This window comes from Ipomoea nil, unplaced genomic scaffold (genome assembly GCF_001879475.1).
Source record: "Ipomoea nil cultivar Tokyo-kokei standard unplaced genomic scaffold, Asagao_1.1 scaffold0179, whole genome shotgun sequence".
NCBI classification, from domain to species: Eukaryota; Viridiplantae; Streptophyta; class Magnoliopsida; order Solanales; family Convolvulaceae; genus Ipomoea; species Ipomoea nil.
Genome location: NW_017616607.1, coordinates 2,314,441 through 2,334,886, shown reverse-complemented (window position 1 = coordinate 2,334,886; position 20,446 = coordinate 2,314,441). Strand labels below are relative to the sequence as shown.

The 20,446-nt window shown below is 37.7% G+C and overlaps 2 protein-coding genes across 3 annotated transcripts; one reads left to right on the top strand and one right to left on the bottom strand.

The window, feature by feature from the left end:
- Positions 1-892: 892 nt before the first annotated feature.
- LOC109178971 (protein NUCLEAR FUSION DEFECTIVE 4-like) lies at positions 893-17,548 on the bottom strand. Of its 2 annotated transcripts, XM_019328528.1 has the most exons (5): positions 17,001-17,548; positions 15,417-16,357; positions 14,803-15,330; positions 10,514-10,519; positions 893-903 (listed from the first exon to the last, which is right to left on the bottom strand). In XM_019328528.1, exons 1-3 carry the CDS (start codon positions 17,337-17,339, stop codon positions 14,820-14,822), a joined length of 1,791 nt encoding a protein of 596 aa, XP_019184073.1. In that variant the 5' UTR covers positions 17,340-17,548; the 3' UTR covers positions 893-903; positions 10,514-10,519; positions 14,803-14,819. The 2 variants fall into 2 exon arrangements, with proteins under 2 accessions (XP_019184073.1, XP_019184064.1); XM_019328519.1 differs by lacking the exons at positions 893-903; positions 10,514-10,519 and having other exon boundaries at positions 14,456-15,330.
- On the top strand, positions 4,725-5,801 carry LOC109179729 (uncharacterized mitochondrial protein AtMg00810-like). Its single transcript, XM_019329221.1, has one exon. The coding sequence runs from the start codon at positions 4,725-4,727 to the stop codon at positions 5,799-5,801; it is 1,077 nt and encodes a 358-aa protein (XP_019184766.1).
- Positions 17,549-20,446: the final 2,898 nt, after the last annotated feature.

Below are 20,446 nucleotides of genomic sequence, written 5' to 3'. Positions count from 1 at the left end.
TGTTGGACAACAGCTTCTGAGTAAACCCCACTTGATGTGTTTTGTTTCCGATCTGGTCTACCAAACACTTCTTGGATGGTAGAGTATGTACCAATTGCTCTTACAGAACCTGAATTATCATCCTTTCCAAGAACTACTGACAATACGTCATGGTGTCTTTTTGGTTCAAATTTTCCTTGATCAAGTTCTTCACATTTTTCTATCTGTTCCAACAAATAAAATAAGTCAAGTACTAGTATTTTTTTTATAAATATTATGTACTATTATGACATTTAAAAAAATATAATACTTACAATTTTATGAAACACTTGTGTTTTTTCATTTGGAATAAAGTAACTTCCATCATCTGCTTTTTTTTGTTCTTGCTCGTATCCAATCAAACCTGCGATCATCGGACAACAAAGACGAGCTAACTGACGCACACGAAGATTGTGACAATAGAGAATCTTCTTTCATCCACTCTTGTCGTCTCCTCGCATATCCACTAGAACCTAAGAAGTGTGGATGCTCATTTAACGCCTGCAATTCCCTAGCCTTCTGACTTCTTTCCTATCCATATCTGTGAATTCATAAAATACTACTCTAAGTACTATGTAGATATGGATACGCAATGATACTAGTAAACACCCTAATAAGTTAGATTTGCAAAATCAGTTAATTTGATTATGAATTAAGTGAATTGAAACACAATTTCTCAAAGTTGTCGCCCTTGTTAATGCCCACTATTCTTAACCCTTACCATTTCAAGTGATTGATGTTATTTTTGACTCGCTCCGAATCATCTCAGATATATTATTTCATTATTCTTAATGACTTATCTTTAAATTTATATATTTATTTTTCTGAATCAATATCTCACATTCCAACAAATCAGTCATATATCACTAATATATAAACATTGCACTCGCTTCATGACACCAATATAAGCCCAAGGGCCGCAATTGCACGTGCTCCAAAGATTTGGTGAAGGGATTTAATATCAGGATTCATCTCAACCTATATGTTTCCAAATCCAATAAATGTGAAATCTACCTCCATACTAGCATTAATATCTAGGTATCTTTTCAGCAGTTGTAAGAACCAAGTCCATGACTCTTTATTTTCCCCTTCTACAATGTCATATGCTATTGGAAACAGACTGTCATTAGCATCAATAGAGACTGCAGTGAACAACATACCCCCAAATTTCCCTCTTAGGTGGCAGCCATCCACACCTATGATAGGTCTACAATGTTTAAATCCCTCCCTACATGCCTCCCAACATATATATATATATATATATATATATATATATATATATATATATATATATATATATATATATATATATATATATATATATACCCTTAACAGTCTACTTGCACCATTTTCATCCATGAAATCAGACAACTTAACTACATAAGTTGACTTTGGATTAGTCTTCTCTATTTCCTTGCAATAACTCCAAATTCTATTGAAGTTCAAAGTATGTTCTTTTTGGGTCTCACTCCTAGCTAATGAAATGGCTTTGTATGCCTGTCTTTTACTGAGGTGAAAATGATTTGTAGTGCAAGCTGTCTCCCTAAACTCTTCCATCTTCCAATCACTATTGCTTGCAATCTGTTTCTTCCATCTCCTGGCTACCAATGCAGTAGTAACCATTTTATTCTCATTAACTCACAAACAGTTACAGTGTTCATCATTAAATGTAGTTATTCTCTAAGACAAGTCATCCTTATCCTTTCTTAATGTTACTTTCCATTTTCAGCCATCTCCAGTACACTCAGCTATGCACCTTACTTTAGCATTCTTCATAAACTTCAATTGCTTTCCATTTGTCACTCCATAACTGTGCACTGCCTCTTCAAACCCAGCTTTATCCTTAAAAGTTCTACCAAGCCACAGAGTAGGAGGGGCTAAAGCTACTCCAAGAGGTTTCATAGAACCCCATACATTTGTCTCAACCTCACCATCACTCCCTGCAATAGGTCTTTCATCTGACAAGTTCAAATCATCATTCACCTCTAGACAATCATCATTTACTTCTAAGTCTTCACCACTATCTTCTTCATACTCACTACATTCTTCATATACTGAAACTATGTCATCCTCAGATTCTCCTACATAACCTTCTTCAACTATCTCATCCTCAGCAATTGAACATGGCACAACCCAAACTTCAACATTCTTTGGCCTAATCACACTGTTGGCTATATTGGAAGTCTCAGCATCTGATAACAACTCCACTAAATAGTCTTGGACAACTGAAAAGAACCTAAAGTTACTATCTTTATACCCCAATTCACCAAACTTCTCTTTTAGGGTGATAAAACCCCATTCATCAAAATCTATGCATGCCACTAAAGCTATTCATTTTACCTCCCAAATATTTTGGTGGGATACATTGTTCTATACTACCTCCATTTATTATAAACAGAGTGAATATGTAGGATTCTACTCTACCTAAAGTAATCAATGAGGACAGAAACCAGTTTAAACAGAGTGAATACAATGCATATGTGTTGCAGTATTTAACTAACAATTTTCATTTCTTTATAATAAAGCTTAGTAAAACAATAAGCAGCATACACAGTGCACAACACATGCTTTTAGGCATAATTTGTCAAAAGTATATATACCTACATTAAAAAAAAAAAAGAAGACAACACACCTGCAATACTGATAAAGCAAAACACCAAATACATTGTGGACCCCAATGTCTTCTACCTAATAAAAAAAAAACCCTAGTAACTACATTTAAAGCAAAGTTGGTCCCCATTAACCGTAGAAGAATATTTGCCATATTAATTATGTATATATTTAGTCATATCATTTCTATATTATTAATCTATCTTTTTAGGTAAATAGCTTAATTATATGCATTTCTACCTTTTTCATTCTTTTTACCATTAGAATCATTTTGTATATATGCTATGTATAATCCTTTTCTTCTCCCAAAAGGTTGAATCCCCGACCCTAAGGCCCCCCCACACTCCGACCCGACAGAGCATGTGGGAGGATGTAAATCACGCTGTATAATCCTTAATACAAGTCAATATACATAATTAATATATTTTTTTCTCTTTCTTCATGTATTCATGCATACATAGCAGAATTAACATGGTATCAGAAGGTTTAAATTTCTTAAAGCTTATTCATCTTTGTTGATTTCTTTTGACACTTCATTCCAGTCTCCAAAGATGGCTACAATAACACCTACAGATGAACCTACCATCAACACTGGTCCTGGTTCTGCCATTCAGCAGCAACCCGTCATCGTCCCTTTCGATGCCAAAAATCCATATTATCTCTACTCTTCTGATGGCACGGGCACCACACTCGTTAGCAATGTTCTCACCGACATTGATAACTACAATCCTTGGGCACGAGCGATGACAATGGCCCTTAAAGGGTGCAACAAATTTTGTTTTGTTGAAGGATCCCTTCCCATGCCAGATGTTGCCCATCCCGATCACGCTCGTTGGCACCTGGTGAACAACATGGTGATGTCATGGATCTTGAATTCAATACACTCATCACTGGCTAACACTGTCCTATATGCCACCGACGCTGCCTCCGCTTGGATAGATTTACAGGAACGATTTTCTATCACGAATAGACCTCACATCTATGAAATTGAAAAGCGTATAGTAGACTATTATAATCATTTGAGTGAACTTTGGGACGAATTAAACCTGTTGGATCCTCCACCTAAATTTTCATGTTCTGCTCGCCAGGAATACATTGCACAAACGGAGCGTCACCGACTGATGCAATTTCTCATGGGCCTTCGGGACACTTTCGCTCAACCACGGAGCCAATTGTTGCTTAATGGCAAACTTCCTACTATTAAAAATGCTTACTCATTATTGCTTCAAGATGAATCACAATGTGTATAGAGCGAAAGTTACAAACATCTAGTGGATCATTCGGCTCTTCAGGCAGCCTGGATTGACATTGATGCATCAGCCTCGTTGCAATCTCATATATCTTCCATGCCTCAATTTACTGCCGCTGCCAACCAATCTTCTACAAACAGGGCGCATGCATCATCCTCCACATCTCATTCAGGTAACAATCGACCACGACCACTGTGTGCTCATTATGGGACACTTGGTCATACGCAACAAGTTTGCTACAAGTTTCACGGGTATCCTCTCGGGCACAAATTCTACAAAAAAGGAAATACTAATAGTCAACCTCGCCTATTCCTTCCGAATCACTTCAACAATTAATCCGATTGCTACAAGAGGTAAAGGAACCTAAAGCAAACCTCGTTGGTAAGTCTCTAGCCTTAACTTCTATTTTCAATATTTCAAATGAATGGGTTATTGACACAGGTGCTACTGATCATGTTTGTTTCAATATCTGAGCCATCCTCTTTCTTTGCTGCACAAACAGACCCTAAGTGGAAAAAAGCCATGCAAGACGAAATACGTGCTCTAGAAGCTAACAATACTTGGTCATTAACAACTCTACCACATGGTAAGTCCGCTAATGGATGTCGATGGGTTTACCGTATCAAATACAAACCTGATGGTTCTGTTGAGCGATTCAAAGCTCGCTTGGTAGCAAAAGGATACTCTCAACTAGAAGGATTTGATTTCACCGATGTCTTTGCTCCTATCACAAAGCTTGTCACAGTCCGTACAGTTCGTAGCATCATAGCCGTACGAGGATGAGCTACTCATCAACTTGACGTTTCTAATGATTTCCTTCATGGAACACTTCATGAAGAAGTCTATATGCAAGTCCCTCCAGGTTTTAGGCGAAAGGGGGAGAATCGGGTTTGCCATCTCCACAAATCTCTCTACGGGCTCAAACAAGCATCACGGTCATGGTTCACGACTTTTTCCACATCCCTCATCAACGCCGGTTTTGTACAATCTAAAGCAGATTATTCCATGTTCACTTACAAACGTGAAAATTTTCTAACTATTTTGCTTGTTTATGTTGATGATATTGTTATCACAGGTAATGATCCAACCATCATTACTATCCTCAAGCAGTACCTAGCGCATCAATTTCAAATCAAGGACTTGGGATTATTGAAGTATTTCCTTGGGATAGAAGTTGAACGTTCCCCTACTGGAATTTTTTTAAATCTAAGGAAATATTCGCTTGAAATTCTCTCGGATACGGGAATGTTGGCTTGTAAACCCGCCTCAACTCCTATAGAGGTCAGTCACCAACTCAATCCTAACACAGGCGAACTTCTTGCAGACCCTTCCACATATGGACGACTCGTTGGTCGCCAGCTCTACCTCACAGTCACTCGGTCAGACATCACTTATGTAGTTACTCTTTTTTCGCAATTCATGTCTGCACCACGTGACATGCATTGGCAAGCCGCGCTTAGGGTCGTACGTTATCTCAAAAACTCAACAGATCTTGGCATACTTTTATCTACACATAGTTCTTTAAAGTTACATGCCTATTGTGATGTTGATTGGGCTTCATGTCCAACCACAAGATGCACAACTACGAGATACTGCACTTTTCTAGGAACAAGTTCCCTATCTTGGCGAACAAAGAAGCAAACAACAGTATCACGATCCTCTTCTGAAGCTCAATATCGTGTCATGGCCAATGCAGCTAGTGAAATCACTTGGCTTCAATTACTCCTATCAGAATTAGATATACCAATTCATCCTGCACAATTGCATTGTGACAATCAGGCGTCTCTTCACATTGCCAATAACCCCGTTTTTCATGAAAGGACTAAACATGTGGAAATCGACTATCATTTCGTACGAGAGAAAATCAATGACGGCACACTACACACTACTTTCGTTCCATCCAATCAACAACTAGGCAACTAGCCGACATATTTACGAAGAGCCTCCTTCTTCAACCGTTCGACGCCATCACTTCCAAGCTCATGTACCACCCTTGAGCTTGAGGGGGAGTGTAGAAGAATATTTTCCATATTAATTATGTATATATTTAGTCATATCATTTCCATATTATTATTCTATATTTTTAGGTAAATAGCTTAATTATATGCATTTCTACCTTTTTTCATTCTTTTTACCGTTAGAATCATTTTGTATATATGCTATGTATAATCCTTAATACACTACAAGTCAATATACACAATTAATATATTTTTTCTCTTTCTTCATGTATTCATGCATACATAGCAGAATTAACATTAACTACATTCGAAATTCCACAACCCCACATACATACGAACAAAACCCTAGTTCCCCACATAGAATATTCTTTGGTCCCCAAACACATACAATAGACAATAACGACAATAACATAGGCCCTACAACAGACAATAATGATAACAGCAAACCAAATTCAATATAAATGCACATAAACGCATAAATAACAAACAAAAAAACGAAGACAATCGTACTTGTATTGTACTTCGACGCACCATTTCTTGTTGAACCCGTTAGCTTGTACGGCGATTAGACGTGGAGTTTTGATTTTGGGTGGAAATCTGGATGAATGCTCCAAATTTACGTCATAGCTAGTGTTTGCGATTAGAGTTTACAAATTTGGGGGTATTCTTTAGTCTGTAATCTAAAACCGTCGCAATGGGAAGGAAATACACAACGAAGAAGGCTAGAAGAATGAAATTACATTTTTATCCTCGGTTTTAACGTCTCCCAAACGGATGTTACCACTTAGGACCAAATCGGTGAGAAATATCATAGTTGAGGACTCAATTGGTCAATTTTGAAAGTTGAGGACCAAAGTGGTGAAATACTCATAGTCGAGGGACCAAATCGGTAATTAACTCGAGAACAAAATATAAGTCAAATGGAGGAATTGATCATTTTAAGGCACGGTTGGTAACAAAGAGTTACAAGCAGAAACCAGGTATTGATTATTTTGAGGTTTTTGCTCCAGTAACCATTTTTTTCAGAAACCATTTTGACTTGATACAGTTTGAATGGTCATTTCTCTTGTTGCTCAAAATGATTGGTAATTGCATCAAATGGATGTGAAGTCTGCTTTTTGAATGGTTTTCTTTAAGAAGAAATATATGTTGAGCAACTTGTAGGGTTTGTGTAGAAAGGGGAGTAACATAAAGTGTACATGTCACTACAAGAAAAATGCACATAGACAACACTACAAAGACAACAGTTTTAAACAAAAGTGTTGTCTTTTGTTTAAAAGACAACAGTTTTGTCCAAAAACCGTTGTCTTTGACACAACACTTTTGTCAAAGAGAACAGTTTTTACCTAACCGTTGTTATAAGTGTGTTGTCTTTGTGAATTTTGTGAAAAGACAACACCACAACGAACCGTTGTCTATGTGCGCTTGTTTTTTTTAAAAGACAACGGTTTTATTTAACCGTTGTCGTTGGTGTGCTGTATTTAAGCACAATTGAATACACAACACTACAAAGACAACGGTATTTTAAAACCGTTGTCTTTGCGCGCTCTTTTTTTTTTTTTTTTTTTTTTTTTTTTTTTTTTTTTTTTCTTTTTTTTTAAAGGCAACGATTTTATTTAACTGTTGTCGTTGGTGTGTTGTCTTTAAGCGCACTTGAATACAAAACACTAAAAAGACAACGGTTTTTAAAACTGTTGTCTTTGCACGCTCTTTGTTTTTTAAATTATTTTTAAAGACAACGGTTTTATTTAACCGTTGTCGTTGGTGTGTTGTCTTTAAGCGCACTTGAATACACTACACTTCAAAGACAATGGTTTTTTAAAATCGTTGTCTTTGTGCGCACTTTTTTTAAAAGGACAACGATTTTTTTAACCGTTGTCGTTGATGTGTTGCCTTTAAGCGCACTTGAATACACAACACTACAAAGACAACGATTTTTTAAAACCATTATATCATTGCGTGCTCTTTTTTTTTTTCTTTTTTTTTTTAAGACAACGATTTTATTTAAGTGTTGTCTTTAGTTTGTTGTCTTTAAGAAGACATGAATAAACAACACTATAAAGACAACGATTTGTAAAACCGTTGCGTTTGTGCACTCTTGTTTTTATTTTAAACAAAAAAAAAAACAACCATTTTGTATAACCGTTGTCGTTGGTGTGTTGTCTTATAAGTTATAAGAAAAGATATTGTGTATGCGTGTGCATGGTAGCTATATAATAATGAGGAAAGATGATAAAACTTATAACGGTAGTGATTATTTTGTCCAATATATATATATATATATATATATATATATATATATATATATATATATATATATATATATATATATATATATATAGAGTGAATTCCATTTTTGGTCTTACTGTTATAGCGGCGTTTAACAATTTTAGTCCACCTTAATTTTTTTTGCCACTTTATAACCACTATTATTGAATGTGTTCCACTTTTAGTCCCACCGTTAGTATTTTCATCAAGAGGCCGTGTAATCTAGGGGTATTTTGACCTTTCTTCTCATCCAAGACTATGTTTGACTAAAGAAATGAGAACATTAAACCTAAAACCTAAGAAACCTCGCCGGCCCATGTTGGAACGAACGAAACGATGTAGCTTTGGCTTCCCATTCTCGTTGTTCTAAGAGCCATCTTCGAATATCGGAGGAGTAGGACGAAGGGCCTGGATTAAAGGAGAAGAGACAAACCTAAAAAGACCAAAATACCCTTTAATTATACGACCTCTTGACAGTGGTTGTAAAGTGGCAAAAAAAATTAAAGTGGACAGAAATTGGAAACGCCCCTATAACAATAGGACCAAAAATGGAATTCACTCTCTCTCTCTCTCTCTCTCTCTCTCTCTCTATATATATATATATATATATATATATATATATATATATATATATATATAGGGGAGGCTTCAAATAAGAACCCTTTGTTAGGTAGGAACCTAAGAACTAATCCAAGCCATCCAAATATGCTCAATCAATGGTCAAGATAATTAATCATTTTGATGTGGATCTTAAACATAATTAATTAGAAAGGATATTAGTGTAATTTTATTCATCTACCAATTATAAACTAATATTATATTTTGATTATTTTCAAGATTTTAGGATGACAATATATGAAAGGAGTCCAATTGATCTATAATTCTACGATCGACTGATCTGCGGTAGGGAGTGAAGTACGGTCGTCCGCCGTTCATTAGATTTCGGAGAGAGACAAAGAAAAGCGATCATCGACGACTGCTGCTGAAGGATCGCAAGTGGCAACAATGAAAGTAACAATAATATTTGTCCCCATATTTGACTGTCGTTGCTGTGGGTTCTTCCATTTGGGATTAAATTGAATACATCTAATTAAGTGGAAGCCTAGAATTAAATGAAATATGCTGCTATCATACTGCTGTGTATGCACAAACAATTGCATGAAGAGTGTTGCTATTTTTTGTGTCTTCTCTAAGTTGTTAGGGAATGATGAACTGCAATGGTTTGTACACTCTATTAAACATCCATTTGGCTCTCGTGAATTCATGGTGCCAATTTTTTTGGGGGTCAGAACGGCTCATGCAACCCAATCTAAGTGCACACACCTAGGTCTACCGTCTTGTCAAATACACACGTGTTCTGCTTATTAGTTATTATGGCACACACTACGAAACCCGAGTGCACAACTCCGCCTGTCACATCCACCTGGATTGTATGCACACTCAACTTATAGTAAGTGCACACACGAAAATCATGTCTACGGAGAATGGATGTGTCCTTGCACACATCCCATTCTCTGTAGGCGGGATTTCCGTGTGTGCACTTATGGGGTAATGAATGTGCCACACATGCCATAGAAACCCTGAGCGCGTGCACGTTGGGTCAAATGTTTGTGCCACATAGCTTAACCATATACTGAGTAAATAATGAGTACAATGCTTCACTGGTCATGACGGATCATTAGGGAGTTCATCCGGGTGTTTGATGAATATTTCACCGGAATCAACGAAGTACTGGACTCCATAGTGTGAAGAATCAATGAAGCCTTTGATTCCTTTGGAGTTAAAGAAATATAATACTAGCTGGGGTTGTAATGTTACAAGATAACGACACTGGCCTACCGTGTCTATATGCATATATGCCTCTATATCTATAAGAGGCACCAAAATGAGTGTAGTTCCAGGGGAATCTACTACTTATGCTCAATATCGTTCATTGAAACCATGCCAAACACACATCGACATGGATGGCGTGATCAACTTGAATTCCAAAGCAATCTATCTACTACTTGTATGTATGTAAATATAAATGTAAATGTATTACTTACAATCCCTAAACAATAATGGGTAATATGTTGCAGGATACCAAAACATAAATCAGAACATAAACTGTGTGCCATAATATGCTAAATGATCAGTGTGTGAAAGAAAAAATGTAAAAGAAGTTGGTGTGCACTAAGGTTGAAGTGTGTGTGCCACGATGTGCAAAAATACTGACATAATGAATTGATAGAAACCAGGTCAATGTTACAGAGTACGGTGTACATGTATGTTAAAAGAGCGTGTCATAACGTGGAGAATGAGTGTGTGTATGAAAAGATGTAAAACAAGTAGGTGTGAGCCTTGGTTGTCCTGAGTGTGTCATATTGCCCAAGAATACTGTCTGAATGAATACACAAAAACCACGATGACGTGGTGGATTACATTGTGCATTTGGGTTAACTAGTGTGTGCCATAATGCTCAAAAAACTGATATACAAAATAACGTGCAAATATGATGTCCCACACACTGTATTTCACATGGCGCACATAAGAAAGCGAGTAACAATTAATACGCCATTCAAAACCACATGAAATACCCAATAATACACTGAACAGAATGTGTGCATGTAGACGTATACGAATGTGCATGCACCAACAGCCCCTAAACCTGGCCAATGTGCACTTGGGTTGAATTATGTGTGCCAAAATGTGCAATAATCCTGTGAAAATAAATTCACGAAAAAGAGGTTGGTGTGCACTTGGGTTGAAGTGTGCGTGCCGTAAAGTGCAATAATACTGATAGAAGGAATCCAAGAAAACCATTTTGAAATTATCGACTACGGTGTGCACTTGGGTTAAACTGTGTGTGGCATAATGTGCAGAATGAGTGTGTGTATGGAAAGACGTAAAAGAAGTATGTGTGCACTTGGGTTGAACTGTATGTGCAATAACGTAAATAATGAGTGTGAGGAAGAAAAGACATAAAACAAGTTGGTGTGCACTTGGGTTAACAAGTTTGTGCCATGATGCTCTAGAAAACTAATAGTTGAAATACCGTGTGCACTTGAGTTAACGAATGTGTGCATGCACAAATACCCCCCTAAACGTGTTTAACGCTGTGTGCAACATTGCAACAAAATGTCAACAAAAAAAAAAAAAACAAAACAAAACAAAACAAAAAAAAGCATAAAACACCCGAGGATTAAATATGAAACATCATAAATAAAATACATAAATGTACCTAAATGAACTAAACAAAAATACTGATAAACTAGTTCAAATGAGCACACAGATTACTAGCATTGTTCAACCGCGTCATGCTATTCAATTTCGCTACGTATATTCTTGGAATGGTGAATGTTAAACTCAACTGACAAAATCTGACGCATATAAGTCATCGTCAACCAATCAAGACCCCTACTATAACCCTTTTGCAAACCACAATCCCATTCATTCATCGATTGCCCCAAGAAGGTCTCCATGTGTCGCATCGCAAAAACACCACAATCCACTTTGTTATGTGCATCATGCCAACGCATCTACATCCTTCAAGGAACAAGCTTCCGTACGACAGCCCCACACCGATCATCAACCACATCGTCAAGGGACACAGACATCAAATCTTTCTGACAAAAGGGCGTACAACGATAGAAAATATTAGAAATCGAATGACCAACAAAATCAAACATAAAGGAAAAAAAGGTGTATAAACAGACGTAAAACAACTGTGTGTGCACTTAGGTAGAATTGTGTGTGCACTTAGGTAGAATTGTGTGTGCCATAATGTGCAACAATACTGTCTGAAGGAATTGACAAAAACTAGGTTGATGTGATAAACTAGGGTGTGCATATAGGTTAGTCTCTGTGTGCCATAACGTGCATAATTAATTTGTGTATGAAAATGAAAACACAATTCCAGATTCAAAGACATGAAAATATCAAGCATCAAAACTAATAACATAAAAAAAAAAATGGTACTCCCACCACACTCCAGGAATCCACAAAAATAAGAAAGAAAAAACAGAGCATAACTGCACACAATCCAACTAAAATGCACACAACAGAGGAAATTAGATACCACTGATAAATAAACAACGTAGAAGAACACCAAAATATTCGTGATACACACGATCTGGAAAATTGAGTTCTCACTACAGTAAACCTGCAAAGAACATATGGAAATGTAGGGCATATAACACTAACCAAAACTCAAGACCAATAATCAGATTGAGGATACCATAAAAATCGAATCTTTATAGCAGTGAAGTTGATAAAAATTAGTTAATTAAGCATTTCAAGAAACACCCAAGTCTCAAACTTGTCCACACAAGGGTATCCCAAAATCGGTTCAACTCCCAACATTCTGCAAGCATATATACACAACAGTAGCTTTCTAGATAATATGCAGTACAACCCAGGCTAGAATATATCATCAAAAGAATTCAAAGCAATTCAAGATCCTTCCAGTTTAAGGATTAGTTATGTCTAATAAAAAAAAATTAAAAAGAAACCCAAAATAGCAGCTTGGCTACATACCAAGAATTGGAATGCATGAAGAAGAAAAATCAGCAAAAGTTAATAAATTTCACTCACTTGATTGTTCGGGCTAAATGGTTGTTGAGTTGTAGGGTTGATGCAAATTCAGTTTTCTTACATTGATCTTATGACGTTGGTTCTCTCCAGTGGCGGTGGCGACGGAAGGAGGTGCGGTAGGTCGACGGCCATATCTCCAACCTCTAACGCAGCGAAACGGAGAGAATAGCATAGGCGTCAAAGGAGGGTTTGAGTTCTGTTTTTTGGAATGGAAAACCATACGACTTCTTCGCACAAGCCCACGCGATCAACTCTCAAAATGTCTAAACTACCCCCATTACCAAAAATAAAACAAATATAGCGGTAAAAAATCTTTAAAATTAAAAATAAATATGGACCATTGATCAAATAAAATATATGGCTATGATTAGTTCTTAGGTTCCTACCTAAAGATGGGTTCCTATATGATTGTAATTCTATATATATATATATAGTCGAGTTTAGGTGCGGCCGCGCCTTCCCGTCCGGTCAGTGCGGTCGCACCAATCGTTATACAAATATACATCATCTATGTTAGGAAATACATAACAAAAAACATGCACAAATTAGGTACGTATCACAAAAAAAAAAAAATGCACCATTAGATATGAATAAAAGCACCACACAATGTTCGGAAATATACCATTAGGGGTGGGGAGTTATATGGTGCATTTGTTTTTTGGTGTGTTGTGTGTTTTTTGGTGTATTTGTACATTTCATTGTTGTGCTTTTTTCCTAACACTATTGGTGTCTTTTTTTAACACTCTAACACTATTGGTGTCTTTTGTTAACATTGTTGGTGTATTTTGTTAAGCGGTCACACGGTCGCACAAGAGGGCGCGACAGCATTTGAACAAAAGTCTATATATATAATATATGTGTGTGTGTGTGTGTGTAACAGAAGTGTTTGACTAATTTTTCCCGCCCAAAGTTAGGGACGATTTAGATTTGGACAAAAATGTCATTTAAATTTAGTATTTAAAAACTTTAAATAATTAAATACACTTTCCTTTTGAAAAATCTAACAAATTATAATTATCACATTTTACACCTATAAATACAATGAAAACGTAACTATGTTAATATTTATTTCTCCTTTGTGATGATTCAACTTCAAAGCAATCTTCATCTTCTCCATCTACGGATGCTTCTGATCTGTAATTTGGAAAAACAAGTGAAGACCATTGCGGGAAGGAGCTCTCCTTGGTATACAGATTACAGAGTCTACAAACGTGTGCTAGCCCGTGAAAGCCGAACGACAAACCTCATAGAAATGCAAAACATAAAAAAAAAAAAAACGAAGATCCTGTACACCGTAAAACAAATACACAACACATCAAAGACTCTTTATTTTTGGACAAAGAGAACAATTATTTAAAATCGTTATTTTTGGACAAAGAGAACAATTATTTAAAATCGTTACTTTTGAACATTTTTTAACAACGGTTTTATTTAAAACAATTGTATAAAAAATTTAAAAAAAAACAAAATAATTGACTTTAATAGATTTTCTTTTCTATATATCTAGCTAACTTTATTACTTTTTAAATTGTGATTATTCTTTCTTGAATCACATTTGTAGTTTCAAATTTGTTACCTTATTTTATATTTGTCGTGGGCTTGTTTTGTCAAGCTAAGGCATGCCTCGAGTAGCATGTACATAATTTTTTGTTGGTTGTCAATATATATATACAGTCGCACTTCTATGAAAACTACTCTTAACGTGAGAATGTGAAGAATAATTTTGAGCATTAAATCAAAATAATTCACGATTAAGATTAAAAGGAACAAATCACATGATGGTACAAATACTTTTCTTAAATTACCATGGTACAACATTTTAATGTCATTGAGAAGCAAACAAAAAACTAGTGCAATACAACTGCAACTGAACCACATATTTCACTCAACAATTTCAGACTTGACCTCACAGCACAAAGAACACTATATAAAAGAACACACACCAACTAACAAAGCTCTTGCACTCAAACCTTTAAGAGAGCCTCCAGCAGCAAAAATGCAATCGTGTCATCTCCCGGAGTGGTATTAAGCTGATGCTCTTTCTCGTGAACTCCACGTGATGATTTTAAAGGTCTAGTAAGAAGAATCTTGAATCTTGCAAGAAGCACAAAAACACCGCTTCTTCATCACCTGGAAGGATGAGTTATGTGCGGGATTTTCCATAGAGCTGAGAGTAGACAGACTTTGTTCGGTATACAAGAAGCATGCTGAGAATAGCTGCAACGATGCAGAGGCCACACATTAAGAGGGAAGTCAAGAAGTAGCAAATAGAGCCAGTGCACTTGAGCGTTTCATCAGCAGTGAGAAGAGTTGACAGGACCGATCCCAAATTTGTTTGGGTGTTGTGAGGAGTTGCTTGGGCCTGCTTTTCGGCTTCTCTGTCGTATATACTGCTAGCAATGAGACCTGAGAAGACTAATGAGCCTGCGGGGTTGGCTAGAGTGAGGAAATTGTACAAGGCACCGAAGTTTCTTAATCCAAACAATTCGGAGGCAGCAGCAGGCACGATTGCCCAATGAGCTCCATAACCGACCCCAACCAAAAGAGTGCCAACATACATTGCCCCGGGCCAACCCATTGCAAAGAAGAAATGCCCAACCGCCATTATAACTTGGGCAATAGCCATGGATGCATGCCTTGGATAAGCATAATCCCTATTTAGCAATGAAAGGATGTTAATTTTGCTAAAACTAGTACAAAATCTAGAAACAATAGGGGAATGAATGAAACATGTATATACCTGACAATTATCTCAGAAAAGAAGCCACCCCCAACACGGCCAAGGAAGTTCCATATGCTGATCATAGAAACAAAAACGTGTGCGTTGTCGTACCCTAAAGATTCGCTCATTTGACCCAAGTTATCAATAACTGTTAAACCAGATCCAGACCCGAAAAGAAGAGAGAAGAATATAATCCAGAAATCGGCCTTGATCAAAGCCTGCATAAGGGTAAAGTCCTCCCCTCTATGAGGACCTCTCCTCCTTTTGATCCTTACTGCTCCTTCTGCTGCTGCTTGCGCTAGTTTCGCCTGCAGCTGAGCTATTCTTCTATGCCTTTCTGAAGCTGGAAGCAAGTCTACTTCCTTGGGTTTCTCGTCTTCAAGCTCACTGAATATAATCTCTTGTGTCACATCCTGTTCAGAATTGCCAGGATCTTGTTTTGGTGCCTCTGGGAGAAGTGGCTCTTCGGCTCCGGCTGGAACACTTGGTTCTTGGTTACAAGTCACGAAGATTGGGATCACAATGGGAACCAATAGAAGAACAAACAAAACGATGGTGAAAATCATTACATTTGTATTGCTGACATTTACTAGATCTTCAACAAGCATTACACCCATCAAGTATGCAGCCAGAAGGAGACACACACTGTAAATGAATGTGAAACTCAACCCATCAGTACTTCGGATCTGTCTGTGACCTCCAACAGGCCTGATCAAAAACATGAGCGAAATTATGACTATTGCCGGTCCAACTGCAATCATAAATACAAGCGAGGCATGATCCGGAGAATGGATTAGCGTATATATTTGTGTCAAAATAGCACCACTCAGTCCTGCAAAACCCTTGAGTATTCCCACCACAGGACCACGGCTTTTGGGGAAATTTTGCACCCCTGAGACAAGAGCCGCAGTATTAAAATAGGTCTCACCATTTGTTCCCACAAATATGAGAACACACATCTGCACATTTACAGTTAAATATGAATCATTTCAGCTAGTAATCTGTAATGTATAGAATGTGGAAACTGGAAAGCTCATTTTGTCCATTTCCTCCAAATTGGTTTCCAGTATAGTTAGATGTATAAGTCCCCTTATCAGTTATCATTAAGCACCAGATAAGCTCAAGAAAATAAAATGCAGATTTTAGGCTGAAACAATAAAAGAGAGGAAGGATTGTGATATAACTAAATCAAATGAAAACTTTAACCACAAAGCCCAAATTCCCTGCCACATAGATAGGATCCTACAAGGGTAAATCTGGCGACTCAACGGCCCTAGTGCCCACAAAAAACCCACCATATTGGGTGTAAACTGCCATATTTTTGTTCATGTATCTTTGTTCATAATTTATTACCCATAAACTAACTCAACTACCCGTGAAGACATTAAATGAAAACTATGATTGATTAGGACAAGTAGGCAAATAGAGTTCAATTTTCAATGAAGAGATAAACTTGTGTACTCGAAGCTTATCAATAATTCCAGAATCCAGATCAGATAAAATTAAATAATATTGATACAATCCAAATACAAGACAAAGACAGGAGCATCCAAGGTTAGAATGAATGAGTGGATGAAAGTGAATGGATTGATTGAAACTCACAGCCCATATTGGCAAGGCAGGAAGTCGGCCGGTGATGATGAGCCAAACCCAACCATACCCAACAAAATTCTGGGCAACACCAACAAGAAGAACAGCCCAGAGCGGCAAGATCTCAGACAAAGTTCCGGCCAAGAACCCGACACTGTCCCCCAAGTCCTTAGCCACACCCAGACTGGATAACTGCTTCTGATTGTAGCCCATAGTGCTCTTGATAATGGGCGAAATGCTCCCGAACAGATACCCAATCCCGGCGCAAGTCTGAACCCACATTGACGCCACGAACACCAGCCATCTGTTGCTGAAGAAGGAGTTGACTTTTTCCTTCAAGCGACCCACCATGATTGTTGCTACTTTATCTTGAGTCGATTTTCTAGCTTTGATCTTTCTCTGGGAGGTCGACAATGGTGTATTGCGATACGGCAGCTAGACTATAAGGAAACGTGGGAGACTTTATGAATGCACGTTTCAATAAGCCTATATCGGATATATCTGAAATCGACAGATTGTGTATGAATCATGAGCATTGAGTTCATATCTTGATGGAGGTAAGACCAAACTAAATTAAGAGGAAGGAAAAACCCAAAAACAAAACAAAACAAAACAAATAAATATATATATACCAAGTTGCTCCCTATGTGGGAAGTGGTATGTTTGAACCTATGTGGAGACATAGCTTGTATATGCCCTTCCCTTATAAAAATAAAAATAAAACAAGAATCAAAGAAATCGAATAAACTTTTTATTCTTTAAAATATTGTACTAAATGCAAAACAAAAAAACTTAAAATTTAAAACAATTAAAAATATATGAAAAAGACATTGTTCTCCCTCTAGGTTTTTCTCTCTAGAGTTCTCTCCTTCCCACCCTGGTTTCTAGGGTTCCCTGTCTACTTTCTCACCGTAAAGCGATTGTTCTTATCATTGTTTTTACGTTGGTTTGTTCTTTTCCCTAAGAAACCTCCGTTCGAACGTCTCCCTTCATCGTCTATTGGAGGATGATACTACGACAGTAGAGCTAAAGGCACAAGAAGCTTTGCTTGTGTAAAGCAGTTAGTTACAACCACCTTTCCCTCCCTTTGGTAGCTTGTATATATTAGGCTCAACTGCATGTAACAGAGAAACTAATTCATTCTTACCAACCACCATGAATAATATCTTCTTCCCTTCTTCTATTCTGTTTTGTTCCTTACGCTAAGCCGCCTCCCGTCATGGTATCAGAGCACCGGAATCTCTCCTACACCGCAGCAGTTTCCAGCATCGGAGAAACAAATCAAGGATCGCAAACGGCCTCGCCAATGAACCACTCGCCAAATCCACCTCCTGCGATGAATCCGCAAGGGAATCATCCACAAGTTCAGAGAAGCTACACAGAAGAGACGGAGAATCCTCTAGCCCTAAGCAACAATGATAATCCCTGTGCGGTGTTAGTCAGCCCGCAATTAACAGGGAGTTCGAACTACACCTCATGGAGCATATCCATGCGCATCACCTTGGAAGTCAAAAACAAATGGAGTGTGGTGGATGGACGATCGCAGCGCCAAACAAAAATTCTCCTCAGTTTCCAGCCTGGAGAAGATGCAACCTTATGATATGCTCTTGGATCTTCAAGGCGGTTCATCCTTCCATAGCTCAGAGCATCATGCATCTGCATAGAGGGAAGGAGGTTTGGGAAGATCTGAAGAAGAGTTTCTCACAGTGCGATGCGCAACGGATCTCTGGTTTACAGAACGAGATTTACAATCTCAAACAAGGTAGTCTCTCGATCAATGAATACTATACCAGGTGCAGAACCTTGTGGGAGCAGATGAACACGCTACGCCCTCTTCCAATCTGCAAATGCAAACCAAGGTATTCGTGTGATCTTGTAAAAAAATCAGAAGGGAAAGAGATACTGATCAATTGATATGCTTCCTTCAGGGGTTAAACGATGATTATGGAAGTTTGAAATCCAACGTTCTTGTCCTAGATCCTCTGCCGGAAGTGTATAAGGTCTTTGCAATGGTAGAAAAACTGGAGAGGCAGATCAATTTCAATAATCTGAGTCTAGGAAATCTTGATCTAAACCATGCTAATGCCATCCAAGCACATGTATATGAGGAGATTGTGGCAGCCCTTGCAAATGCTTATGGAAAATGAAACAATCCTGGGAAAACAGCCAAATGCACGTTTTGTGGGATGATAGGGCACACCATAGACAAGTGCTACAAAAAGCACGGATACCCTCCCGGGTGGGTATCGGAATACAAATCTAAAGGGAAACAATTTCAGAACACCACTGCCGCCATAGCCACAAATGAAAGCAATGCTATTACCAATCGGGAATTAGCCAAGAACAATTGCAGAGGCTAATTTCTCTGTTGCAAACTCAGAATTCCAGCCCAAGTACCAGTGCAGCAGTATCTCTAACTCCTTATTTTGAAGTCATCTCCGGTAATGAAGGCAAGTGCTCTAAAACATATGTCAATTATGTTAATCTATGTCCTTCTACTTGGATCCTTGACTCAGGGGCGACAAACCACATAGTTTGTTCTCTTGATTATCTTACTGACTATCATGAAATAACTGGAGTTGAAGTTACTCTGCTAACCGGACAACGTGTTGATGTCAAACATATAGGCAGTGTGAAGCTAAGCAACGATATTTTGTTGAAGGAGGCCATGCACATTCCATCCTTCAACTTCAACATAATTTCAGTAAGCAAACTAGCTCAAGACACCCCATGTGAACTAATTTTCTTGCTTGATCAGTGTGTGATTCAGGGAATTCATGGGCAGAGGACTGGTATAGCTAAGCGGGTAGGAGGATTATATATGTTGCTGGAGCCACCAGAACTCTCAAATAAAAGGCCTATGGTGCAATGTGCTAATGTTGATGTATGGCATAAGAGATTAGGACATTTTCCTGTCAACAAAATGCATTTAGTTCCCAGTATAGGCATGTCTAGCAACAAGAGTACAGTGTGTGATGTATGTCATATAGCTAAGCAGAGACTAATTCCTTTTCCTGTTAGCAACACCTCTTCGGAGGCTTGCTTTGATCTTATACATATAGATATTTGGGGCCCTTTCCCCATATGTACTCTTGAAGGTGAACAATATTTTCTAACGCTTGTTGATGATTACTCCAGATTTACATGGTTACATCTTATGAAGAACAAATCTGAGACTAGACACTTCATTCGAAAGTTTCATGCTCTTGTTTTCACACAATTTGGAGTACTGATCAAGATCATTCGCACTGACAATGGCCCCGAATTTAACATGGAAGATTTTTTCTATGAAAAAGGAATCATTCATCAAAAGTCTTGCGTTAATACACCACAACAAAATGCCATAGTTGAACGCAAGCATCAACATGTTCTAAACGATGCCAGAACCCTGAGATTTCAAGCCAATCTCCCATTGGAGTTTTGGGGTCATTGCGTTATGCATGCAGCCTTCCTTATCA

Bases quoted from the DNA above. Each gene is read 5' to 3' on its own strand.
- LOC109179729 (XM_019329221.1), top strand. From the start codon at position 4,725: ATGCAAGTCCCTCCAGGTTTTAGGCGAAAGGGGGAGAATCGGGTTTGC.
- LOC109178971 (XM_019328528.1), bottom strand. From the start codon at position 17,339: ATGGTGGGTCGCTTGAAGGAAAAAGTCAACTCCTTCTTCAGCAACAGA. The intron at 16,358-17,000 runs GTGAGTTTCAAT...GTAAATGTGCAG, and splicing joins CTGCCTTGCCAATATGGGCT to ATGTGTGTTCTCATATTTGT. The intron at 15,331-15,416 runs GTATATACATGT...ATTGCTAAATAG, and splicing joins TTTTCTGAGATAATTGTCAG to GGATTATGCTTATCCAAGGC.